Source organism: Manacus vitellinus, unplaced genomic scaffold (genome assembly GCF_001715985.3).
Source record: "Manacus vitellinus isolate BGI_N305 unplaced genomic scaffold, ASM171598v3 scaffold_7_pilon, whole genome shotgun sequence".
Classification (NCBI taxonomy): Eukaryota; Metazoa; Chordata; class Aves; order Passeriformes; family Pipridae; genus Manacus; species Manacus vitellinus.
This window is the reverse complement of record NW_021940813.1, coordinates 24,535,629-24,563,372: the sequence shown is the minus strand read 5'-3', so window position 1 is coordinate 24,563,372 and position 27,744 is coordinate 24,535,629. Positions and strand designations below refer to the sequence as shown.

General features: G+C 41.0%; 1 protein-coding gene across 1 annotated transcript in view; it reads right to left on the bottom strand.

Moving 5' to 3' along the window:
• Nucleotides 1-27,744, bottom strand: part of ST6GAL2 (ST6 beta-galactoside alpha-2,6-sialyltransferase 2) — a 171,680-nt gene that overhangs the window by 20,681 nt on the left and 123,255 nt on the right. Inside the window, exon 2 of the mRNA XM_008922151.2 lies at nucleotides 203-1,202. Coding sequence (XP_008920399.2) covers nucleotides 203-1,145 — 943 coding nt within the window. The 5' untranslated portion in view covers nucleotides 1,146-1,202. The remainder of the gene's footprint in view (nucleotides 1-202; nucleotides 1,203-27,744) is intronic.

The window sequence follows — 27,744 nt, the reverse complement described above, 5'->3', positions numbered from 1 at the left end:
AGGCCTGATTTTGTTTTCAGTTATATTGTCCTGAAAAGGAACAGCTTCACTAAGTCCATAAGTTTGCATTCAATGCAACTCTGGGGAGAGAGAACAACCAGACTTTACAGATCTATGCTTGAGGAGAATGAACCTTTTGAAAGATGAACACGAACACACACATATACATATATATACATGTGAACAGATGCATTTCACCCACCTATTTCATCTCCTAGAGAGGAGTTCAGTATTGCACCAGCAGACATAACTACTGCACAGCTCCCAAAGCCATGTGTATATAATTTGCCCAGTGGAATTTGGGGAACGTGCTTTTCCCATCCAAGAGTGGAGAATGGAGCCTCCTTGCCATCTATTGTTTTCACATTCACTCTTTCTTTTAGCTCACAGAATAGCTGGTCTCCTGTCAACTTGGAGTTTCGTTTCCCCTTGAACCGCACCCCATGCTTATTGGTACTCAAATAATCTTTCATCGCCTTCTGCAGTCGAGGGTTTAGCATTTTGGATGAGACATCCCCCTTCCAAAGCTTGTAAAGAAAGGATTTCGACATTGTAGAATACAGCCCATCCCAGTCATCAGATTCATCAAGCATCTGGCTTCTCCTATGCTTTATGCTCCTTCTCCTCATTCTTCTCTGATGGCTCCAGTTGTTCTGCAAAATATTTACTTCTGCATTATTCACATCAGCTGAGATGAATTTTTCTATCTCTTGAAGGTGGCTGTGTGACCGAGGCTGACCAGCAGCAAATAAATAATCATCATTCACTTGGTAATCACTTTTTGATTTTCTTCCTAACTGGGATGGAAAAAATTCATCTTCATTTCTAAAGGCATCTTCCAATACAGTCCATTTCTTAGAACTTCCAGTCCCTGATTTAAATGTACCTAAGAGATCTTCATTAAGAAGTACCTCATTCCCATCAATGGTTTCAGAGAATGATGGATCATGAATGGCTCCCATGATGACTCTCTGCTTGCCTTGAAGGGGCAGAAGTCTCTTAGTTTCAATGTAAGAAAAGGAACTTGGAACTGGTTCAGCAGTGTTGCTATCTGTAAAATAGATGAACATCACCAGAAAAAGAAGACCCCATGCAAAGATACCAAACAGCATGAGTTGTTTCCATTGCTTCAAGTTAGGTTTCATGGCAATGCCTTTACCAGCTCCTCTGTGCCTTGAAGTATTGGTGAAGGAAAATGAAACCTGTAGAAAACATCAAGTACTATTAAAAATTGTTCTAAAAATAGATACAATTCAGAAATATTTTAACACACATTGATAGAAGGTGCAGAATTAATCTCCAAGCTGCAGCAAGAAGATTCAGTAGCAGAAACAAACTCCAGAGCCTGCAGACACTGTAGGAGTGACAGGCTTTGGCTGTAACCACACCGTGACAGCTGCTAGCTACAAAAGCTGGTGGCCAGTTTCTACAGTAACACTGGATCCTGCCTTCAGGGAGATCATGTGCCTGCCTGCTTCTGATATACCCAGTGTAGCATTAAGAGAGCAAAAGCAAAACCTATGCCTGGCTGCATGCACAGTGGGAACAATATTAGCTGTCTTCTCTTTTGCCATTGAAAGTCCTAATGTAGTGGAACTGTGAGCAAGGCTGTCCCCAGAGGGACTAGGCAGGGACAAACTTTAAGCTGGCAGCCATCCTCTGCCCACAGCCTGGAAAGGATGGTGCTCTGTGGATATCATCAGGGGGCATAAGGGGGCATTCTACCAGAGGGGAACCTTTTCCTCAGCTGGTATGAACTGGCACATCACGAGTGGCTATTTGTTGCCCAGTACCAGACTCAAGTAAGAATGACTGCTGTACCTCTGCCATGGATGCTTGGATGCTGCATACCCACTGAGTTGGAATGAAGGAGTTCTGCACATCAGGGTCTGAGGGGTTTGTATTTTCCAAAAAGGAGAATGGATGGCACAACTATCTAAACACATTCCTTTAGGATAATATAGAGATTTACATAAAGGGGGCGGGTAGAGAATGCCAGAACCTGGAAATCTGTGCTCTACTAATATCTGGGGGTTTTGGACAGCTTGTGCATTAGTGCAGGCATGCATGGTCCAAATGAAATAAAGTCTGACCGAGGGGGCTGTATTCCAAGGAAAATACACTAACACACTGCTGGACCATCAAGCACGCTAAGCCCTTACATGAACCCACTTTCTTAATCAAGTGGTGTGGGCATCGGTTACAAAGCTGACTGAAGAAAGTACAGCCCTTCCCTATCATAAATCTTTACCATTCACCTCCCTGCACCATAGTCATCATCAGCCTCAGTTGCTACACTTCAGTGTAAATCAGTGTGCTAATTAGAGACAGATCACTTAACTGATCTGAATGTAAAAAGAAGCCCCTTCTTCTGAAGTTTTCTTTCTAACCCTATTTGTTTCAAGAGCCACTTAATGGTGGGACTTAAGAGTCACTTGTACCAGCCAGATGCGATTAGGAAAGGAGAAGGGGCGTAGGGGCAGGCTTGGCTTTCATTACCAGCCTGTGCCTCAGGAGCCACCACCTCATCAGATCACATCTGAACAGCACACACAGCTTACACACCTCTGATATCACACTGCCTGCCCACACCTGACCATCACGAGGGACCAAACCCAGTCACCATACGCTGTCACCTTTCTGCAAGCTGCTGAAGTACATCAAAGCTAAGTGCAAAGTTTAGATCAAAGCTATAACTAAAGCTGTGTTTTCACATAAAAAACCCCCCAGTAATAACACCAGTATAAGATGTTCCCCGCTCTGTCCCATATTCCTGCAATGTGCCTCTGCTGCTGGCAATACCCCTGTGTACAGGGCTGGCATATTACAAACTGAACCAGTAAACTGATACAGCAGAGGAGTTTTTTTTGTTTTAGCTTTGTTTTGTTTTGTTGGGTTTTTTTTAAACTGGGTCAGCCCCTTTATCCACCACAGTGTGGTCACACAGCCAGTTGTTTCAGCACAAACAGGGAAATCGCCTACCACAATGCAGAGGCGAGAACAAACTGCAGGTTTTGTATTAACAGGGATAATTCAGGCTAGCATTTCTGCTGACCTCCTGAGAATGTGAGACTGCAGTATTACATTTCCAAACACAGTCTATTTTAACGATCTAGAAAAAGCCTAGAACATTTGGCTCAAGGCAATGTACAAACAGAGAGAGAATTCATAAAGTTACACTTGGATGACACAATTTTATTGCAAACACATTCATTTCTAATACACTGAAAAAAAAAAATCATGACTGTGATAACCCAGTGCTCCACACACATTTGGCTTGGCTCACAGAAACCACATGGGAGAAAGCTATTACTCCAACTAACCCATTTCCTACTTGCACTCTGCTGCTGCAAGATTTTTCTCTGCAGTACCTCGACACTCCCCCCTCTTCTAATTTTAAATCACTGCAGGTGATGTCCTGTGGGAGTTGCCTTACAATATATGGCTGTTGTGCAAGTGAGGTCTACCCTGAACTTACTGCAACCTGCCCACTCATCAGTGTTCAGATGGTTTGCATTTTTAAATCAGCATTCTTCACCCATCTGAACTGCTTCCATCCCTTGTTATCATTTTCCCTGATATGTTTCCCAAGCACTTTTCAACACGTGGCTTCCAAACCACTGTGTAAGTTAGCCTTTGCTCAGTCAGATGTTTCTCCTGCTGAATATACATTTCTTACAGGATTGCAGTGGTAGCATCTTGCATAATCTTTTTAACAGATAAGCTTGCAGGAAGTCAAAGTTATAAAGGAAGAGGTCACTAAAATTTTTCTGAGTTATTGAGTCACGTAACAAGTCCAGCCACAATTTAAAGATAATCCATAACAAAATCTCATGTTTTTCTCATTTTTTTCCCAAGCTTTGTTGTATCTTATAAACAGAATGTTTTGATAAGAAACCAAAAGGTTTAGTCTTACTTCAGGTGCGAGACTACAAAACTTTCTAATTGTCTGTGATCGCATGTGTTTGGTGCAGCAGACTGCCTCAGCATAAAAAATTAGTCAGGACTCCTAAATTCAATATTCAGGTTAAAATCTGACAAAGGACTGAGATGCATTATTAATTATTTTTAAATTAAGGTAAACTAATTTCCGTCCCCCACCCTCAACACTTAGGTCATGAAAGCACACTCATCTTGGTCAGCATGGACATATAAGCATGCATATGATTACCTTCTTTGTGCAGAAAAAAATCATCTGTGTAAAATAAAAAAACAGCATACAACAGGATATTTGTCAACGCTGCAAGCAAAAGGAGAGGGACCAATGAGAATAAATCCAAAAACTTTACACATTAGCCACCACAGAAGCTTATCTGCAATTCCTCGTTGCAAGTGGGGCCTCAAAAAGGATACTCAAATCTCTTGAAGACCAGAGCTATGCAGGCAAATCTCTGTGCTGCTTTAATGTTTTTTTGCTCACAAGAAATGCCTTGTCCTCCAGCAGTACAGCTGAGCTGGAAATGAATTCAAGGTCATTACTGTATTAGTTGCAAGAGGACTTCTACAACCTCACAGGATCTTGAAAGCTGTGTGTGGAAAGCTGCACTAAGTCCAGAGAAATATCAGTTTATCTTATCTCCCTCTACTATAAACATCCAGTCCTCTCCCCCTCAGCCCCTGCAGCTTCTCACACCTCACAGTCTCTGACTTTGAGAATGTCTGGGAGGAGAGGGCAGTCCTTTCGCATGCTCCCCACCACCCTCCTGCTGGCAGCAGACCCCTGCGCTGCTCACAGGGGTATATTCCTCTTTACCACCTGGGGATGCACTTGGATTCTTGCCCTGTGCTGCTGAAGGCAGCACATCTCAATAGAAAAGAAAAAACATTTGTGTAGGACACCAGAAATGATGATTGCAGTGAATTACACTGGCCAAATAAATAAAAACAGGTGGCTTCATGGGTGCAATTACTGAAATTCACTGGATGCTTCAGGAATAAACTTCCATCTCTCTCTTATTTACGCTCATCATACAGCTTCCAAACTGTTAAAGCAATTCTACACAAGTTTTTAAATTATCATTAATGTTTCTCATTCCAGCTTCACCATCCCTGCCATAATAATCCTCTCTACTTACAGACAATGGAGACTGCTGGAGTCAAAGCTCTTGCTAAGGAGGACCAAAGGAATAAGTCTACCCCTGGGGGAAACACCCAAGACTTAACCCAACCCAGCTTCCTCTTCAGCAGAAATAATAAGCCTGTTTGCCCCAGAGGCTGAAGATTTCATTTTCTTACATATCTCCCTTCTGATGGGCTCTTTCAATCATTAACTGATTTCAGTTCCAACTACCATATGGAGAACAGCTTTTTTCTTACCCAGTCTGGCTGTTTGCACAAAAGCCACGGAAAACATTAGACAAGGTACGAACCAGTGAAGTGGGCAGAAAGGGGAGACTTATTTGCTTAAGAGAAATACTAGCAGCAGCTATGAAAAAGAAAGGCAAACCCTAGTGGTATCTTTGATGCATCCCAGGAAATAAAGACAATTCCCCAGTGAAAATTAAAGGCTGATTTTCAAGAAACGGCACCCACTTGTGGGAAATTTCATTTTGCTATGCTAAGATGCAAGAAACCAATGAGTTCTCTCTCCCTTTATAAAGCCCATTGTTTTGCAACAAGGAGCACTTTTCATTTTTCTGAAGTAGGCCTCCTGACTATTTCTTAAATGAGAAGAGATGGATGAGGGAGATTTTTTTTATTCCTTTGAAACATTCCTTCCTTTCAACACTGTCTATTGTTAAAATTAATTTGTACAGACCCTGGCAGCTCAGAGGTCAGGATGGTTCAAGTTGATGTGCTAAGATGTGCACTGTTATGTTAAACAGGGTTTTTCTTGGCTGCAGCTTTACAGCGAGAAGGTCACCTCAGGGTTATTTGGGGTAGCAAATGTTAGCCGTGGGCAACCATTCCCAAAGGGCTGAGAATCAGACCAAGGTTTACTTGATGGAAAGCTTAGGCGGCCTGAACAGACAGCAAATGCTCCTTTAGTTTGCTTCATCTCTCAGTCAGCTAATTCCAGCGTATTAAGAAACCTCTGGCATAGGGCAAGACGGCTGGAGGCTGCATTTCCAGGGTGGGGAATACACTCGTCCTCTCATGTAGGGAGTGCCAAATTGGTTTTAGTGTTATCGCATCATTTCTGCGGTGGAAGCCACACAGTAGTCAGCAACAGACAGGCAAGACTGCGGGGAGTGGTGACTGCCAAACGGTGTATATTAGTCTGTGGATGGCCTGGGTATTTGTCTTATTGGCTGTGGTTATGCCTCCTAATTAATAAATCTCTTTTGGACAACTTCCTTCTTAGTCCCGATAAATCTGGCTCTTTCCTTCAACATTATTCAGAGGAGTCAAGCTGCATATAGTATTATTTGTGGCAACCTAAAACAATGTCTTCTGAAGTGAAGAAAAAACACCCAAAACCAAAGAAGCGGGATTTTTTTTTCCAGTATTGCCTTTTAAACCTATTTTAGTTATATACTTAGGAAAAATTAGGCATTCAAATGATGGTATTGCTAACCTGAATCACCACTAAACGAGGCATCCCAAGCTAGGACATTTGGAAAGCGCAGTCTCAGGTTCTTGCTTTTGAGGATGCAGGCAGACAGTGTGCCTGTTCTCAGGTCCCCTAATAAAACCTAGGATTTCAAGTAAAAGGGGAGGTGGTGGAGTGACTTTTTTTTTTATTATTATTTTTACTAATGACCCACTTCCAGGAGCTTAGGCTGTAAGAAAATTGCCAAATATAGTGAAACTTGCAGTAAAACTCACTTGAGCTGGCAACCTGGCAGCTGGAGAAATGCTCAGTGGGGTTTCTGTCAAGGAACGTGTCCTAGATTATTCTGCAGGAGACTGAGGGCTTAGATGCATCAATCTCTGGGGTTTAGTGGGAGGTCAAAGTTATCTTCTATGCATCTGATATCTACTCTCCACCCTCCACCATAAAGTTCAAGCTGCCTAGCATCAAAGCCAGCTATCACTTTCCCACAGCCCACAATGCCACCTGCACAGTCCAGAGACCACAACAGGTTGGTTATTTGAGTGTGGGCTGACAGAAGGGAAGTAAAAATAGCTGTACCAGCTCTTAGCCTTCACATATAGACTTTCCCACCACCAATGGAAACGTTCAACATGGCAGCAATGGTCAGAGAAAACCTGGCTTCACAGTGACTGACTGCACCTCGGGGGACAACCTCCACCTACTCAACTTGCAGCAGCTTCTCTCAGGAGCCATGACAGCAGCTCTCACTCTGACATTCCCTGAGATTCACCACTGCAGCCTGGATCTCCTCCCAGATTTCAAGTCAGGGGAGACAACTCAACCTCTTTGTCTCTTCCAGACTGGTTATGAGCCAATCACAGTCTTGTTATTCTAACTGAAGGTTTCTACAGAAATGTACTACATACCACTTCATGTGAAATTCAGTACAACTTCAGTGTAAATTACTTCCAGGCTCTTTAATTAAAATTACAAAGGGGCATCAGCGTCACAGAGTTATTCTGAAAACAAGCAATTTTCACAACATAACTCAAATCACCCCCCACGGCCTCTCAAGGAGGCCCTCACATAGCCACATACTACCTGCACTCAGCCTTTTCTATTTCTGACCCCTGTTTTTGCCATTTGCACTTGCCATACCTTTGTCATGTCCTGGCCCTGTTCACAGCAGGACACAAAGGTTCAAGGCTGCTTCAAGTTACTGCAAATGCCATGGAGCTTGGTTCCACCATGGACAGGGGTGCAGAAATCACCACTTTGGCCACAGTCCCTAGCATACCCTCACACACAGTAAAGAAGCAGATAAAGTATCTTTTCTACCCTTGCAGATCTACCAGTGTGTTTTGGATGGGTTTTGCTCACATTTCAGCTGCCAGAGCACTGCCTTTTGATCCAAACAGCGAGGGGGGGAGGGGGAATCAACTCATCTACATCAGTATAAAACCACCGCAGACATCCAAAGACAGTGCAAGTCACTTTTCCAAAGCAAAATTCAGTATGCCACTGCACAGTTATGGCATACTGAATACAATCCAGCTTTGTACAAACACCATCCTAGCTGGTTCCACTCTAACACCTCAGCAGTTCTCTAGCAGAACAAACCACAGAGCCGCACGTGGTTTTTCTGTGCTACCTTTGTGCAGCTCCCTCACATAAACTGCAGCTTGCAGAGGAACTGCAGTTGTTCCCAGAGGATCTGATCATCATTAAGGTCCTGCGAAGCCAAACTGTGCAGGCTGAAACATCAAGCTAGCTGAAGATAAAAGCCAGGTGTGTAAACAAGGTGACCAGACTAATGGTCATCACTTACTTGTGCATCCTGCATTTATACATAACCACCTTATTGAGGTATTTAGTTTTATTGCTGCAGTGAGGTCAATGAGGAGAAAGTGAGTAACACAACACAGGAAGGAAGAAGCAAGGGCTGAGGGAGGCTGTGGTACTGGGCTGGATGGGAAGAAAGTCCTCCTGTAGGGCAGCATAGAGGATAGAAAGGCAGAGAGACTAAAATAAACTATGCTTATAGTGCTAGTGGAAGAGCAAAACAATACCTGCCAGAAACAGAGACACCTTAGCACCATGGGGGTGAGAACTGGAAGTGAAAACTTCCTTTCACTGGAACGATCACATCCTTCCCTTTGGGGAAGCACCAGGAGAGCCTTCTACTGCTGAGGGCAGGCTCTGGACCTGAGCATCCTACCCTGTTTCTCCCAGTCAACAAATGGGAAAGAGGCCACCATGTTCCTTCAGCAGGTGGGAGGTCTGCCTGAGCGGCAGGACCTGCGCTGTGTCTTTCCCTCTTATTCTGGACAGTCCATCCCAGTTTAATGTGCTGCTTCCTGCCAACCCTGTGCTTGGGAAAGGGGACTCTTGGGCACTGACCCTGTTCCTTGTAGATGGAGCACAGCCCTTGCACCAGAGCACCCTTGGACTGAGCTTTGCAATGAATTAGCACCCAAAACAGCTGCACATATTTTCCCCTGTGAATGTTACTTCAAACCCCACACAGAGATGCTCCAAAATACAGGCACAGATGGTGCCTTAGGACCCACAACACAAGCAGGGGTTTATGCCCATCTTCAGCACAGCCTGGCTTTCGGTGGGACTTATTCTTCCCTGCCCAAAGAATAAGATTTTAATCCCATTCCCCCTAGCAAGAGTTCAGAAGCAGCCTGTGCTTATGTTCTGTTGTCATGTGTAACTAAACAGGATGGCAAGAACATCTTAATGCCCCAAAACAAGACAGAGAGATGCAGAGAAATGGATAGTACTACTCAGTGTCTAATAAAACATAAGAAATAAAAACCCAGCCAACAAACATAACTGTATTTGGTCCCTCCCTCTTTTTAAGGGACAGCTTTTGATACCATACTTGCAAAAACACATAATTCAAAAAAGGAAGGAAGTGCTCTGAGGGTTTTTTATTTAAAGCTTGACAGGATAAACAAATCACAGTCTCATTAAATCACACAAATCTCAGGCTGCACACAAGACTAAACCACGAGAAATAGGACATTACAAATCCTCATGCAGTTCTACACTTCCAGCACAACAGCTCATTTTATTTCTGCTCTTGGCAAGGTTAGAATAAAAGGCTTCTTTTCTTTGCTCCATAAATGTTTTTAGATGCTATATCACTTGAACTTAACACAGCAGTAATTGCACTGAAAAAGGGCAATCTGAATTGCATCCTGAAAGAAGGAAACATTTATGCTAACGCACACATGAACAGAGAGCACAGTTACAAAAGGTCTGTTTCAATTCTATCACAAAAAACTTGACCAAATTCGCTAACTCTTCCAGGCAGAAGTGCTTGGAGAATTTTCATTTTCTATTCTAAAGTAACATTTCTGAGATATACTGATTATCCAGATCTCAATATAGCAGTATATTTTACACCTGCCAGTATGTTCTTACTGTATGTTTCTAAGCCTGTAGGCACAGTTTTGCTTTCCTTTTTATTACTAACTTCTTTATTAGACTGTAGTTTGTCTTTTTACATTTGTTCCAGAAAGCAAGCAAGTCTGCCCTTGTTTAAAAACTCTAAAATAGGACAAATTGTAACAAATTGCTACTTATTTCTCAGCTGTATCTCAGTGCGAATTTCTATTTCTTTTATGTTAGCAAAATAATTGTAGGAGGTCGTTTAGAAAATCATCATTGTTAACATCTCATTTCTATGTACTTACATACATACATACAAACAACATGCCTTCTATGCACTTATTTGCCTTAGGCTAAAAGCTTGAATAAAAAATTCACCCTGGAAGAAGGCCTGCCAAACTGAAGTATGAAGTCAGTTTTGCCCTTGTTACATTACAATCTAAAAATGAAGTTTCCTGGACTGAAATAATTTCGCCCCCCTTTTTGTATATTTTAATATTTAACATGACTATACTGATAATAAGCCAACTTACACTAGCTGGGATGTTTTGTTTGGCTTCATAAAGCAAAATAAAGTGGTATTTGTATTTTTTTTCTTTTTTTCTCTCTGTTCTGGCACTGTTTTATGCATGGCTCTGGGCAACATTAGCTTAAACTATGACTAGATCAACAGAAATCTCTTCTGTAGGGGATACAGCTGTTTGTAATCTGACACGAACCACTGGAACCTGAATTCTACCTGCCTGGAAATTTTGCAGAGAAACAGGATCTTTAACAACTACCATTGTGAAACCAGTATGAGCAATAGTTACAAAGCAAGGTTGTTGGTTGGATTTTTCATAGCCTTTTCTCCCAACACTTGCCATTCATGCCCTACAAATACAACTGGCTTAACAAGGTGGAAGTAGCAGAAAAAACATTAGGGTCTCTGAAATCTCTGACACCATTAAAACAGTGAGAAACTGAGGTGAGAAGGGAGACAGCTGGCTAGTTCTCAAGATTATTTGCATTCGTTGTTTTTGTTATAAAAGTTGAAATGATGGGATAAGATTCCGAGACCATCCTCACTGGATGTAACTATGGAATTACCATTTGATGGTCATTTTCACCATCATAAAAGACAAAAAAATCTGAAACCTTGTGTTTTGAGATCTACTATAGATGAATCTGTGGAAGAGTAAATACTTTTCCTTCCAAGATACTTGGCAGAGGTTTCTGTCATGCCTTTAAAGTCAAGTCTCAATTTAAATACTGACTTTGAAACCTGAAGCTAACCAGTATACATGCAATATATTCCTTTCCTTCAATTGTTCAACAGATGGGATTGTCAAAATTTTCATTAAAATATTGCCTAGTATTTCAATTGATGGCTATGTCTCTTCTTGGTTTTCAGCCAACAGGCAGGCCTTTGAATTATTCCTGATTTCATTAAAAGAATACCCTTTCAAGATTGCCTTTAAGTAGCCGAGACATGTAAACCCTTGCCTGTCTTTTGCACACTCTGCTTAGAAGATGCAGATAAAGTGTATCCTCTTGCCCTGCACAGAGCATAGCTGTCCTCTCAGGAAGATGTCACAAACATCTGAAAATTGTTTTCTTCCTCTCCTCTCCTCTCCTCTTCCCCCTTGCTGCACACTGACAATTCAGCATCCATGGGAACACCCCCTCTCAGCTGTGGCAAGGAGTAGCTGAGGTCTGCCCACACTCCCCTAGCACACCCACCTACTTGCTTTCCCAGGGAGCGTCTTCTGAGACAGTGCTTGCTTCTCTTCAGGTTTGTGGCATTCCCAGGGAACATGAGTTCATAGTGGTACTGTCTGCCATTTAGAAAAGCTATTGGTAACATTCAAGCCAACCATTTGGAGAATCAGGAAAAAAAAGTTCCCAAGGGTGGAGACGAATGTTTATGTGATTTTCCTCCTTGCCTAGGATAATACAGCCCCAACCCTTGTCTGCATCTTTTAAGTGCTTAAGGCACAGGGCAAGTAATAAAGTGAAGCCAATTCACTGCCCTAAATCAATCAGACGAAGGTTGTCTCTGCCAACATGAAAAGAGACTGTTCTGAAAAAGAAATCTTCGTTTTAACATAGACTGATTTCTCAGCAAGACCCAATCCTGTCAAATCTATTCTGCTGATGGGGTTTAGTCTTACTACAATCCCATTCAGATACTAAATAAATGGGGGGAAAAAAATTAGTCTGATGTAAAAACTAATGCTTAATGTTTCTAACATTTTCACGATTCTTGCTTTTATTTCCTGATTTACATCTATATTTCTAGTCACTATGTTAGTAGAGATGTTTTAATAACAGTTAAAACTTCTATATCAGATACAGAATATACTACACAGGATGACTGCAAGCAAAGCAAAATTTTCCTACTTTCATCAGGTTGGGAAGGTTTTTTAACTGTTGGAGAAACAGTTGGAGAAAAATGCATTGAAGTTCATGCTAAAGATGGGTATAAAAATGCAAACAGATATACTAGCAGCAATCATAAATGATGCCGAGCAGTGACGAGACTCCTTTTCTGGAGCTTAGCTATGTTCAATCTACTCCAAACTCTTCAAATTTTTCAGTATCTGTGCAAAATATTCTGTTGTGCCTGCTCTGCTCTAGTAAAAGAGTAAAATTCTTATCTATCAATGTTAGGACACGAGGCAGTACAGCAAAGTGCTGGTAATCCACAGTCACTGGTAGGAAACTTGCTACTACTAGTAAACCCATCAATCACCAAACCCAGTCTGATGAATTGATTAAACCAAATTCTCCATTCCAATAAAGCAGAAGGAACTCTATATGGGAACAGTATATATGTTTTAATCCATTTTAATGCATCACACAATTTCATAGTACTTCCAGTAACTACAGTGAGTTTATTATATAAGCCCCCAAATATGAAACCTGATATTATATCTAACAGATGCTGGAGGGTCATGAGAGACACCAGCCTCTTTCCAGGGAGTAATGGCTCTGGGTGCTCCCATTACCCCATCCATTGATGCAAAGGTTTCTCCTGTAGCACCTCACAATCCTGAAGTGACATTTAGGTAGAGGGATTTAAAGATTTTAAGATAAACTTACAAGCAGTGGTAGACTGGTCTACTTACAAACCACATTATTTCAAGCATATCCTGTACCTCAGATTCTGCTTTTTCACTTAGAGAGCCCAAATCTCTGAACAGTAGCAGCCAAATAAGCTGGGTTTTCTGACTTCAGAATAAGAAAATGAGCACCACTGAGCTTTTCTTAAACAAGCAGGCAGACAACATGTTATGCCCTACAAGAATCAAGAGAAATATTATTTAAAGTTAGTTGGGGAAAGAGTAACAACGTCCACAGACCTGGGGTCCAGCTCTGGACCCAGAACTCCACTGATGGCATTTGCACACAAGCACTGGCTGCAAGCACACACTCCGAGATCCTACTGCAAATCAGGAAGCTGGATATCGCCACAGTTTAGTCTCAAGATGCTGTGCTATTACAGATTTTCTTCTATTTTAACTACTTTTTTAGATTTCTATATCTCTTCAGATTGCTCCAAAAGCAGCAGAAATTATTAACAGTGAACTAATTTATGATGAAATGGACTTATCATACTAACTACTGATAATTTTTTTAAGCTTTAATTGTTTGAATTTGATACAGCTCTTTAAGAATCCTATCCAATGTGCTTTCACAATTGCTTTCACAATTCTCAGTGGATAGTATTTATCTGACTTATTTACTAATTACTTTCAAATTACAAATGTCCCTCAGGTCTGAATCATTTTTGATGAAAGAACGAGCAGACTTACATTGGTTTATACCATGAGGGAAGAGAAATTAAAAAAGACGAATTTGTATTGCTCCAATCAGGCTAATGGGGAGTTTGATTTCTTTAAAGTGTTTCTAACTTTATCACCACATGCAGTGAACAATTTGTAGCTGCTAAGTCTTCTATGCAACTGCCATGCCTAGGTCTTCTAGGTTTTTTTTTTAGTAAAAGGAGATAATTGCTAAAAGGTATGGCAAAAGTAGTATTCCAGACTGCAGATACCATAAAAGTCACTGTCTCCATAAAGAAACTGAGCATGGACAAGTGCATGAGGAACAATCACATATTTTCAAGACACTTAAACAGAACATGCCCAAGGGCACACTGTAGAGGAGCCCATGTTTCCATCAGCGAATAACGTATAGAGTTTCCATTCCAGGAGTTGAAGAATCCAAGCTTATGTGAATTCTAATATATCACTTTTCTGCCAAGCACACTGTTGTAAGAAAGGCACATTGGTGTCTTTAGTTTAAAATCAATTTCACTTGGCTTGGGTATCAGAGAATTGGGGAAAAAAATAGACTTTTAGTATAAGACATGAGCTTTCTAAAAACACGGTCTTTCTTGGAAAATGTAACATTGTAAACGTAATACATACTTTATGTAGTCTATGTACTTTCACTACTGCTACTATTTCTCCAGCATTTCAGCCAGTGATTGATGACTCCAGACTACAGTCGCGCGTCTCCTCCAGCATTACTATATCACTACAACCACCTCTTGATTTCCAAAACCTCAGAAGTGGTACTCCTATTCTGAATTGTCTCCAAGACCTATGAACCAGTCACCATTGCTGCAAGTCTTGCCCAATTTGTCTTTCTCTTGATGACACTTTTATGTAGCATGCCTGTTTCCAAGTCACTTGACATTTTCCCTAAGTACTTTTCATACATGGGACTTGCAACTTTCTTCTTTTGTAACTTCACTTCAGATGGATGGAAAACAAATGAGAGGAATCTCTGCCTTAAAAAGAACAAAACCATAACTTTTTTGTTTAGCAAATTCGATTTCAGTTTATATCCCTAAACCACAGTGGAACTGATGTGGTATTGAATATTACTTTCTGAGAAACTTGGACAGTAGAGTAATGAGCAACTCTCCTATTGCTCTGCTGTTACTGCCCATACTTTATAACCAATTTCAAACAACTGGGGGGAGATATCACATATAAAGAGGCTGACTTTAACTCAGTGGTAAGGAAGGAAGACTTAATACTCTATCACATATACTTACTGGGTAGATTCAGCACTCACAATATAGTTTTGAGTCACAAATCTCCAGTATTGTCCATCTAACAGCTTTTTTGCATTTGCATGGCTGTATTATTGCCTGGCTCATTTACTTAAAATGTTAAAAGCCAGTAAATAAGGAACTAATATCAAGGATTTAAGGGGGTTATTTTAATTATTTTAGTGTCATACTTTTAAAACTGTTCTTTAGAAAATAAGTGAGCAAATTCAGAAACAGGATTAAAGTGTGTCAATCAAAAAGCAAACTACTGTGGAAGGACACCTTTACTTTCTTGAGCTGGATCAGACGTCTATCTTAGTCATGCTGAATTTCTCAATTCATAGTCAAGGCTATGAATTACTATTGGTTGTTTGTATGATTAACCATGGTGCTGGTATGCCTGAGACCTTCCAAATACAGCAGGATTATTGCAGCAATAGACGATACTATAATATTGCAGTATTACAGGCTCTGCAGTTTTCTATCCCTTCTCTCAGCTTGTGCAACGGGTTTATGAGACTCCTTGGAAATTTTAACCTGGAAGCATAGGATGGAGTAGCACCAGCAGTAACTCAATGCTTTGCAGCTCTGCAGCCTGAAGAGTGCAGACATACTATTTCTAGAAATGCCAAGAAGATAAAAATTCTTTGAGGTGATCATCTCCATTGGGGCCCTGCTTACTGAAGAAATCATATAGGGAGTCTCTGTGCAGACACTCCAGTGCCATGCAGTGACGTCTGAGCTAACTCAGGAATCAAGAGATGCCTCCTCATATCTACATAGTCTGCTTTTAATTTCCTCTTTGATAGTTATGGGTTTTGTGCTATCGCTATGTGAAGAATCCTGGACTTTCAACCGCAACTAGCAAGTTTGACAAAAATAAAAATCCTAGCATCGTATGACAGAAGTCCCACGTATACAGCATGCTCTGTCTAGTTAGTGCTAGTGTCCCTACTTATCTCATGACAACCTTGCAAGAGCAATATCTATTCCAGAGACTGCAAGGCTTAATTATTTTAATTCCATGGTCTGGGAGTTTTCAGCAGGGTTACTCTCCTGCTTGCAGCTTCTGCAGACTGTAGTGGTATATCTGATCACTGGTTTAAGTAGCTGTGATCACATTATCTGCACCCTTCTCAGTGGCTCCCTATATAGTGGCACATTGATTTTTAGGTGACTCTCTTGGTCTTTTTAGTTCTCCTAATAACAAAACACCTGAGCAAATAGAAAACCTACTCATCGGTATTTTACACGGACACCCTTTTTCAGGAATTAAACCATAATAATCTGCTGTAACTTGGAAGATAATTTTATGTTTCGTGTGGGGTATGTTAGGCAAGAAGCAGTAACATCCCTCTGCTACACCTGCTAGCCAGCAGCAGTACAGATGGCAAACAGGACAAAGACTGTCTTGCACAGACACAGAGCACCTCCTGGCCTTGTCGACTGCAGAGTTCAGCAGGTGCTGAGTGATCCTGCCTGAAAGAGAGCCCTACCAAAAAGCGATGCAGAGCACCCTGTCTCTTCAGGAGCCTCCTGACTTCTGCTTAGTCTCTCCTGGGGAGCCCCAGAGAGAAAAATACAGATGAGCATTGACTTCAAACACTCTCAGCCCCTGCCTCAGGGTGAGGGCTCATTCCAGCTTGACATCTGTTCCTGCCCTGCTTGCTCTGTCTGTAAAGTGACTCAGTCAAACTAATTCAGTGTCTTGAAATACAGCATATTAAAGCTCATTTGACTCCATCTAACAGTAGTACGTACATGCAATGGCATGCTTTGGTCTTCACATCATTCAGAAAATAGCATTCAGAGCAGAGGAAAGGGCAGGCGCACAACCAGGTCCCACTCCTCTACAGAATTCAGTCATGCTAAGGTGCCTCTAACTTGAAAAATTAAAGGCACCTCCAGGACCACAAATATTTTCTCTCTGTTTTCTAATACCTATCTGAAGTATTGCAATTTTGGAAGCTAGACATTTCAGGCTACAGATGTTTAGATACAATGAAGAGCAGTTCAAGAGCACATATGGAGAACACTGATCCCCATCTTAGGCTATTGCCACCTTCATGGCTTCCTACAGGAGGAGCTGCCATTAGGGAAACGTTGAATGACAAGCTGGACATCAACCAGAAGCATTTTTTGCCTGGAGGTGAGAGTATAACTAGGCCAGAGACATTTTCTTCTACCAAGTGGAGAGGGAAAAGCAGTACTAAATAGTGATCTCTCAAACCAGACACTCCTTAAAGCTCTCCAGTTATAGTATTGTGGGAGTAGGACTCCAACTGTAAATTCTTCTCCAGCAGTTACAGGGCTAATGCTTCTGCCTTACCACGTATGCCTAGAGCCAGCCATGCACAATTTGGTTCCAAGCCATAGTGCTCTGAATTTATCCTTTAAAAATAAGAATCTGAAATAAATAGCAAAATTACAATCAACCTCAACAAGCAGTGAACAATTACAATGGAATGAATACCAACTACGCAGAAATATTTCTAATGGAGAGATTAGCCTTCTATTACAAACTCTGGTTTTAACCTTCATAGCTTCAACAAAATAAAACACAGTCACATGAAATTTCAGAGTCATGGGCTTGTGCCAAGGAAAGCTTCTCTGGAAAGTTTGAGGTAGATTGGCCAAGGCATCTTGGAGATATGAGAGTTCCTGAAAAGTGAGGTGTTCTTCATTTCTTGGACTGTTCCCTAATTTTTTTTGGCTCAACATAACTTAAAAATGGTTGGCTTAGACATTCCAAATTTGCCTGGCTACTACTGGTGCCTTTGACTACTTGCAGGCTATTTTATTACTAAATGTGGGTTTGTGCAAATTTTGAGCAGTGTAGTTGTTAACACCACATGTTGGCTTGTGCATACTGTAGGCAAGCCAGCCTGGATCACTGCAGACTCCTCGATCACCTCATCAGCTGTGCTCAGGAGGCAGCACCAAAGCCCAGGACCCTTCCCTCAGGTCCAATGGGGTGTAAGAACTTGGCTGGACTTTATAGAGTCCATGGAGAGACATTTTGTCAGGATGAAGAGAAATGGTCCTGGTGTGCTTCCAAGCCTTGCCAGTACCAAAGTGCCTCTCTTGGAAAGCTAAGCACACACGAGGTATAGATGGTTTCCTCCTCATACTTACTATTGTCCTCTTCCTATTCCTTCAGTCCATACCCCCTGATGTACCCAAAGAATTTTCCCAGTGAACATCCACATAACTCCCAAGTACCCTCTCCTCCATGGATTACTGATCCAATCTATTTTACATTTTCATGGTGATTGCAAAATCCATGCTGGGGTCTGGGTGCTCCTAGTGCAGGTGATTCTGCATCTCTGCTTCCATCTCTCCAAGGCCCTCTTCTAGACTAGGAGCTTTGTACACATAGACACAACATAGGGCATTAGACTTCTGGTCAGGAGCATCTGGGGAAAGACTTCAGCCCTCAAGAAACAAATTTCCCCCGAGAAAACTTGTAGTTTGTTTGATGAACCCAGGAAAGACTGTGGGTAAGGAATTCACTCCTGATGGGGACTGCTCTGTTCACAATCTTGATTTTGATAACGGATACTATGGCAACCTCACGTATCACTTGACACAGCCTTGAGCATGGTCAACTACTCTAAACAATTCTCCTTAATCTGTAATATTTCCTTTGACAATAATTATGACCTGACAAGTTGCCAACAAAAAAGCAGTGCACAGCTGATCAGTGGTGGAAAACATTAGGACATTAAAACGCTTTTCGGTGAAGTATGTTCCTACACATAAAGTTCCTCAGTTACAAGGAAACCTATTCTTTTTGAGATGCACACATGCATGACTCCCATTCACAGGAGCTACGTGAGTGAATCCAAAGTAAAATAGGCTTGAAAGTGTCTACATTTACGAAACATTGATCCCACACAGAAAATGCCTTTTAAGAATGACATATCCTTTGACCTACTGCATCTTACTTTTGCTCTTCAGAAACAAAAGACTTTGTAACGACCATGTCACTTACATTAAAATCCAAAACCAGTGCTATAAGCACTAAAAAGAAACCCCATAAAATAGAAATGATCTACCTAGTAGACAGTAAGAACAGAAAGTTTTTTCCATATTTCTTATCCAATTGGAGATTTATCAGAGCTCTTTTATTTGTACCGACTTCAACTATCTGTTCTGTCACCTTTAAAATGCAGATAATCTACCTGAGAGGTTTGCTCTTCTCAGGAGAGACCACACAAAGCTCAACCAAGTTTTACAAAATACATAGCCCTGTGCTGGGTCGGTACGAACCTGCAGAGCACCAAGGAAAAGCTTTGGGAAAGGTGCTACCCAGCTCCAGCCCGCCTGCCACTCTGTGAGCTAATGAAAAGAGTATGAGAAGGGTCTGCAGGCACTTTCCTCTCCCTCTCAATCCACAGAGGGCAAGTCACAGTCTGACCCTAACTTAACACTCAGACTGTAAAGTTACTTAACACTTGTAGAAGAATTTATTTTTTTCAAATATACTGATGGCAGCATATGGCCCATCGACAGGTTTATTATTATAAGACACTTTTTCCATCAGGTTATAGTCTTTTTTATAAACATATGTTTCAGCACATAATAAAACCCTTAAGAACTGTTTCTGAAATGTGCAGGCACAGAAACCACTTTTCAAGGTTTGTCAAGACAATGAAAGAAATAATCTTTAAAGGGACTTGCATTTTTCTAAAGGTCTTTTTCTAAATGTCTTTTAAATCTAGAGGTACTGAGACTTATGCATGTTCAATAAAATGAAAGAAATAAAAAGTGAGGTCTCTTGTAAATGCCATGTTCTTCTCCATTTCATCAAAGCAATTATTTTTATACTTAGTAAAACTTCTCCTTCCACTAAGTAGACATTTTAACTATGCTTTAAATCAGAATATGTGGTTTATGGGTGAATGATAAGCTTCTGAAAATAAGGTGGCATATTATAAAGAAAATGTCAATGCCACACCACTACAGTCACACGAACTCATCAGTGCAAAGCCACCCTTGATATTCTGTGCCCTTCAGCTGCGCTAATAAAGGTCTGCGTGTGGAGTCAAGGTGCTTTGATCACAAACTTCCATCCACCTGCACGACTGCATCCAAGCTATATATCTAAAAACATATCACTGTTTTATTTTCCGATAGACCATATTTGTGTTCTTAAGAAAAAAGGCTTCTTGTCTATGCATCTAATGCAATTTCTGTGCTAGCACCACATCACATAGTGCACACTGCCTTATTCAAAAAATTCCTACACTCCTCCTATTCTTAATGCTTTCTCCCTGACATCTCATATATTTAGCCCAAGCAGATTTGGTTTTAAAAGCGGCTTCTTCAACACATCAAAATATGACTCAACTCAGATACGTTTGCTAGGAGCTTCGTTTCCTACCACACAAGTTCACAGTCTCCTGTTCAAAGGAGCCTGCAGCTGGAAAACAAACTAGGACTCACTGGGGTCTAGACCCTAAGCCCACTTTAAGGCAATACAAGACCTTTCACTGATTTTATGGGACTAGATATTAGGCCTGTGCTTCACTGAAACAATAGAGGCCTTGCAGACTGTATGATACAATACATTAAATACTCCTTAACCACGAGAAAAGATTTTTACAACCACTTTGAACATTGCATTGGAATTTAGGTATTTTGGGGGAGAAAGAGCACTTCTTTTCAATGTATATTTGTTCCCCTCCCTTAATGACACTCCCCACACAACATAGATGTTTTAAGACAACGGAAAAATAATCACACACCAGCAGATTTGAAGCTTAAAGAATAAAAATGACTAATTTTATCATAGCCATATTGTTATAATTGGCATGCATGAGTTTGCATTCAAAGAAAAGTAATTTGTTAAAATTAATACTGACTTCTCGGCCAATTTGTCAGTTAATTACTACCATGCCATTCCACCCGAAGTCTGGAAACATGGGGGCCATGCACTCCATGCCAAATTTCACAAGTTTGTGGTGCGCTGTTGGGAACCAGGCGAACTACCGTCAGACCTTCGTGATGCAGTCATCATCATTTTGTATAAGAAGAAAGGAGATAAATCAGACTGTTCAAATTACCATGGTATTACTCTGCTCTCCACTGCTGGCAAAATCCTGCCAAGAATACTCTTGAACAGACTAATACCCGCTATAGAAGAAGGAATTCTACCTGAAAGCCGATGTGGTGTCAGAGCCAACAGTAGTACCACAGATGTGGTATTTGTTCTCAGACAACTGCAAAAGAAGTGCAGGGAACAGAACAAAGATCTCTATGTAACCTTTGTTGACCTCACCAAGGCTTTCAATACTGTGAGCAGAAAAGGTCTGTGGCAGATTTTGGAACGTTTAGGTTGTCCCCCCAAGTTCCTTAAAATGATCATCTCACTCCATGAGGATCAGCACGGACAAGTCAGATATGGCAATGCACTTTCTGAGTCCTTTCTAATAACCAGTGGTGTGAAACAAGGCTGCATTCTCGCACCAACCCTATTCACAATCTTTTTCAGCATGATGCTCCAAAGGGCCATGGCAGACCTCGATGATCAGGACGGTATCTACATTTGATACCGTACTGATGGAAGCCTTTTCAACCTAAGGTGACTGAAGGCCCACACTAAAACCTTAAATTATCTTGTCCGGGAGCTGCTTTATGCTGATGATGCTGCCCTTGTTGCACACACAGAAGCAGCCCTGCAGCGTTTAACATCCTGCTTTGCAGACGCTGCCGAGCTTTTTGGGCTGGAAGTCAGCTTAAAGAAGACAGAAGTTCTCTATCAACCCGCACCTCAGAAGTCTTCCATCATCCCCATATCACCATTGGCAACTCAGAGCTCAAATCAGTCCAGCAGTTCAATTACCTAGGCAGCCTCATCTCCTCAGATAGTAAGATTGACAGAGAGATAGACAACAGGTTAGCAAAGGCATATAGTGCCTTCGGAAAGCTTCATAAAAGAGTTTGGCAAAATAAACACCTGAAGAAAAGTACCAAGGTCAGTGTTTACAGAGCCATAGTGCTGTCTACTCTCTTATATGGATCTGAATCATGGGTCATCTACCGCTACCACCTGCGTCTCCTAGAATGCTTCCATCAACGCTGTCTCCGTTCAATCCTAAACATCCACTGGTTAGATTATGTGACCAATACATCTGTTCTAGAACAAGCAGCAGTCACAAGTATTGAGGCCATGTTACTGAGAACACAGCTGCGTTGGGCAGGGCACATCTCAAGGATGAAGGACCCCCACCTCCCTAAGATCCTGCTTTATGGTGAACTTGCCACTGGCTGCCGCAGGAGAGGAGCCCCAAAGAGGAGATACAAGGACTTCCTGAAACAACATCTCAGCCTTGGCCATATTGATCAACATAAGTGGTCTACTCTGGCCTCCAATCAGGAGGTCTGGAGGCACACCATCTATAACGCTGCTGATGCTTTTGAGAAAGCACGCAGGATCACCCTTGAGGAGAAAAGACAACACAGGAAGAATCGTGCCTTGCAGAATACACCACCTAAGGAGTCTTTCTGCTGTGCCTTTTGCAACCGGACGTGCCTATCTCAAATTGGCCTCTTTAGCCACCAGTGCGCTCGTAACAAACGTGGGTAGAGCCCTTCCCAAATCTTTGTTCACGAAGCCCAGCCATGATGATGATGACTACCATTCCTGGACATGATCAGTTAGCTTCACTGGGAGATATAGGGTGCCCTCTATAATGCTTCCACAGGATGAAACCCTAAACCCAGTCAATCTTTTGAACATTTTGCAAGCAACTTACTCGCATGGAGCCAGGAGTTCATGGATGCTGCTACAGGTTCTACTTTTTTCTGCTTTTACAGATTAAGCCTTTCTAGGAGAGACAGGCCAAAACCTTCTACACTACAGCACGCTCTTTCTCCATCAGCAGACAGAGCACCATTAGCAATCACAGGTCCCTGCTCTGTGTTTGGAAACACTTAACTAGCGGGATCGGTTTGAGGCTAAGATGAGGCACGATGTACGAGTCTTCTGACAAGGGGGCTGGTTCCGCTCATTTAATTGCGGTTGCTGCTCCTATGATGTGGAAACCTGTCTATTAGAAAACACATTTCACAGGTGACTAAACAGCCATCAGATGGTAACAACTTTCATTTGTTACTGACCTCCCTTCCCTGCCTGTAAGGCACACTGTAAGGGTGAACGGCTTGATATCCCATTGTCAGTCCAGAGGACAACGCCTCCTGCTTTGCATAGTGAATTATAAAATACCTCCAACATTTTTCAGATTGTTTTGAAACAGCACTTTTAACTAGCATTTTCTCATCTAGGCATCAGTCTCATAGAAGAATGTCAAATTTTCACTACTCAATTATGTAATGTTTGAGGGCATTTTGGACCATGACTGTAAAGCACATCACTACGTCTTTATACACAGAAGGTTTTACTCAGGTCCCCATCCTTCAAACAGAACATCATGGGCCAAAGAGACTTGGTATTTCATAGAGATAGGACCACAACCTTTGCTGAGAAACTGATATAACAGTGACTAGACTAAAACTAGTCCTTCCAGTGATGGACTGAAAGGCAACTCCGCTACCAAAATCAAATACAGAATTGAGCAGAGCTACTTTAAACTGAGGATCCTATAAAGAGACCTCATCAAATTTTATACCCTCCCAGACCTTTGGCTCCACCAATGACAGAACAAATTCAGAAAGCCACAGAACAAACCCATCTCACTAAGCCCTCTCCATCTGGTTGGCCACATATCTTCCAGCCAGACAGATCCATATCACATGGGAAGAAGAAACTTTCCACAGTGAACCATTTGGTTGTTATAAAGATTTTGTGTTCAGTCCTCAGAGCACTCACAGTCATTTCACAACCCTAGCTATAGAACACCTTACTGTTGGATAGCATTCATACAATCTAATACAATAAACAGTGGAGTGTACAAAACCTGTGGTGAATCTTATTCTGATGACAATCGCAGAACTATGCAATGAATAACATTAACTTTTCACTTACATTTAGATTTCTTAAATGCAACCTTCCAGAAAGCACAGTAACACACACACGACCAGGTGCACAGCCACATCTCCAACAAAATATAACAGCAATCCAGGCCACCACACCTCAGAGCCTAGCTCTGTGACACTTCCCCAGCCTCTAGCCAACTCCAGCAGCATGGGAGAACTGGCCTCTCCAAAGTGACTGCTGTCAAAGAGGGCTTTGAAGGTCTGTAGACCAACAAGGTCTGTCACAGCATCTGTCAGGAGTAAGTTCCCAAGGTCAAGGACCCTCATCAAGAATACTGACAACAGCTCCCTACATTTAACCCTTAAAGCGTTTATCCTTCTGGAAAGAGACAATCTCTGAAAAAAAGCATACAGCAAGCAGAATGATTTTGGCATACTTTCCCCTCAAGGCCAACTACTGAAGCACTCTTTCTAGTCTATGTAAAATTTTCAGACCAGATAAAAATAAGTTTGAATATCTTTGCAAGATTGCTTTTTTCAGAAGTGTTACTGATCAAGCAAATCAGTTTTCTATGGTTGCTCCTTAGAAAAGACTGGATCTAAAATACAAAATGTTCATAAATCCAATAACAAATATCAAGGTTTTTGTATTATTTTCAGCTATAATATGGTAGTTGTAGTCAGCTTTTCATACGATCTTGCACTCTAAATATGTCACTGTGAGTTCTACTGGAGGAAGATGGCATTTAATATGAAATTAGTATATGTGATTAAGGACATGAAGAGGGGTTTGCTGTATCTGAACCCTTTATTGTAAATTCTTTGTGGCACAAATTTCATCCTGTGCCACTCCTTTTACATTCTTAGCATCATTTTCAAGACATACAGTCTCACTGAAAAAAATACTCTTAACTTCAGTAACCAATTAAAAACCTTCAGAAAAAAAATATTAAAACTTTCCTATTTGTGTCATGGATTGGTTGGTACCTAAATACAAATATGAATTACAAAATTTTAAGGAAGCTCAAAACAAATTAACATATGAATGGCATGCAGAACAATTGCTCTGAATTACTACCAGCAAAATCAAAACTCAACTGCTTTTAGTTATGCAAATTGGAAATGTAGTGGCAGGACTGCAAAGGAGAGCCTAAGAACTGCAAAGTTCAGGGAAAAGCCATGCACGCAGCTGCTCCGAAAATAACCATGGTCAGATAAAAGTCTGAAAGCAGTTATTTGGGGTGAATATTGTACACAGGCCACTGCACTAAGCTTCTATAATTAAACAAGGCAAAAGTTCAGATGGTGCCTAATAAGCCATTTACTACATTAATTATATTCAAGTGTGGCAGTCTAATGCTTGGTAATAATTAACAACAAGGGAAATAATTTAAAGAAAGTATCTGATGATGTAAATTTCTTTCTTTTTCATTCATCAGTACCAGTGTTGCCAGTCAGCCTTTCTAACACACTTCAAACACATGAAAGGGATACTGCTTAATGTCAGGAAGAGCTATTTAAGGGTTGTAAACCTTTATGCTGAGGAAACAGGCTTACTCAACAAAAATGATTTCTACACTGCAAAAGTAGCAGCAAAATCAGACTTTCCATTCCTTGAAGCAAGTCCCAAAGTTCCAGTGCCACAGGGGCAACCAATTTCTTTTTTTTAGCAACAACAGCATCTCAACAGACCTTCACAGATCAACAGATTTCCCACTGACCCTATTTCCTGGATTTGCCTTCACACTGATCGCAAAGCCTTTGTACGCATCTGTGATTTTAATAGTATTTGCAGCAATTTCTTAACAAGATAATTAATATTAGAGAGGTATTTAATATATTTTGGCTTCTTTTAATGCCATTAGTAGCTAAATACATGAAAAATGAGCCTATACCATATGCCCAAGTACTTCTCTGTAGACCACTAGCCAATTCCTTAGCAAATACAGAGAAGTTTCCAAAACGCAATCTGAAATTTACTGCAGAGAGATTTGCTTACTATTTCTGATGGACCAGTAGCATTCCAACAACTTATGCCAAATCAAGCATGCTCCAATAGTATATGCAGTAACTAGCACACACAGCATCAATTTACAATGCAATTGTTAGGATGCTACCAACAGGATACTGTTCTATCTCATTTCACTAATCTGCAATAGAAAAATATCATTCTGAAGTGTTACAATTATTTTCTATTTCGTTTTCTTAATATTAAATCAGGAAACAGTCTCTCCAGATTTTATTTATGCACAACTCTATGATTAACCTAAGAGTGCATAGAACAATCATTTTTCAGATTTCAAAAGACAAGCGATAAGGTGAGCATACAACTTTATCCATGATGTCTTTCTACTGGGATGTTTACATATGCAACTCTAACATCCCTTTAGGCTACTTTTATAAACTTTTTCTAACACTTTCCCTATTGTTTGGCCTTTCTTTTCATTTCCTCTGTAGAAAATACATCACAAAACATAGATGCAGAGGTCTGTAACCTTGCAACAAACCTCTAATACTTTGTATACATCCTCCAACTCTGAACGTGCAGTGTGGACAATGCTGGGAAATCCTGTCCTCTGCCCAGATGAAGCACAGAACAGAAAAGTTCTCTGACTAGCACACCAGGAGTTGTAGAGGTCCTAAATACCATCAGAGAAGACTTCTGTCTACAAATAGTTTGAAGACTTCACTTGCAAGATCTCAAATCGAGCACTTCCACAGCAAATTGCAAGAGGAGCCCTGCCTCCTACAGCAGAGGTGTCTGCAAAGACATCTCTTTGTTGTCGGCTGCAGAAATCAGTGCTGAATGTCCTTGGGTTTGAATACACAGACAGGACCTCACCTCCAGACCCTTTATCATAGCTTCTCATTCAGCAAATATAGCACATCTTTTCCCAATAGTGCAGCATTTGGTCTTAGCAAGCCACACACAAAACCATTAGGCAGCTATGGCAGGATTTCAAGCAGTATTTTAATCAGAAATGCACATGAAAGAAAAATACCTCTACACTATAGTTCGAATTTATAAAAAAAATAAATCCCCCCTTAAAAAAAAAAACAACCCACTGCAAGAACTTCATCTTTAAATGGAAAAAATGTAGTAATTCTTTCCCCATATCCAACAGTCCCACATTATCAAAACCAGCTGAATTACTTTCACATGAGTTTTCCAAACAACAACAAAAGATGCATACATACATATATAAGTATTAAAATTACCTGGATGCAAACACCACACCTGAAAAGTTTCATTGCAAAAGGGTTAAAGTTCAGAAAGTTTGCAAGACTGAAAAAGGAAAATCAGATTGAAAAATGTGCGAAAACCATAACCTTGAGCTTTGTCGCTGCCTCCTGCCTTAACAGTTCACTACACGTGAAGAAAAGAGATGACTAAACCTTACTCCAAGAGATCATCTAAATTACTTGAATGAGTAACCCAATCAAATTTTTTCTAGTACCAAATGAAACACATTGCCATGACAAAATAAGATACAAATGGTACAGCTGAGTACTAGAGATGACAACATTACTGATAAAATATAGAAACAGACCACAAAAGTGATCTACACCGCTTATTAGAAGTGAATTTGCCGAGACTTTTTTTTTCTTCTGAGAATACTGATTTTTATATGCTAACACAGCTGCCTAGCCATTGATAAGAGCAATCGGCAAGAGCAAATATAGAACTAACAGAACAGCCTTGAAAAGCAACCACAGAAAAGGGTCTCATTTAAATTCCTGGAAAGCACTGCTTCTCTAAACGTATCTATTCAAGCCCTCTTGAGAAGGCGAACCCTCCTAAAACACACCCCGCACACTCCCCGCCTGAAATCTGTAAAGGCAAGAAGCCACTAAGCTATGCCACTGAGAACCCATG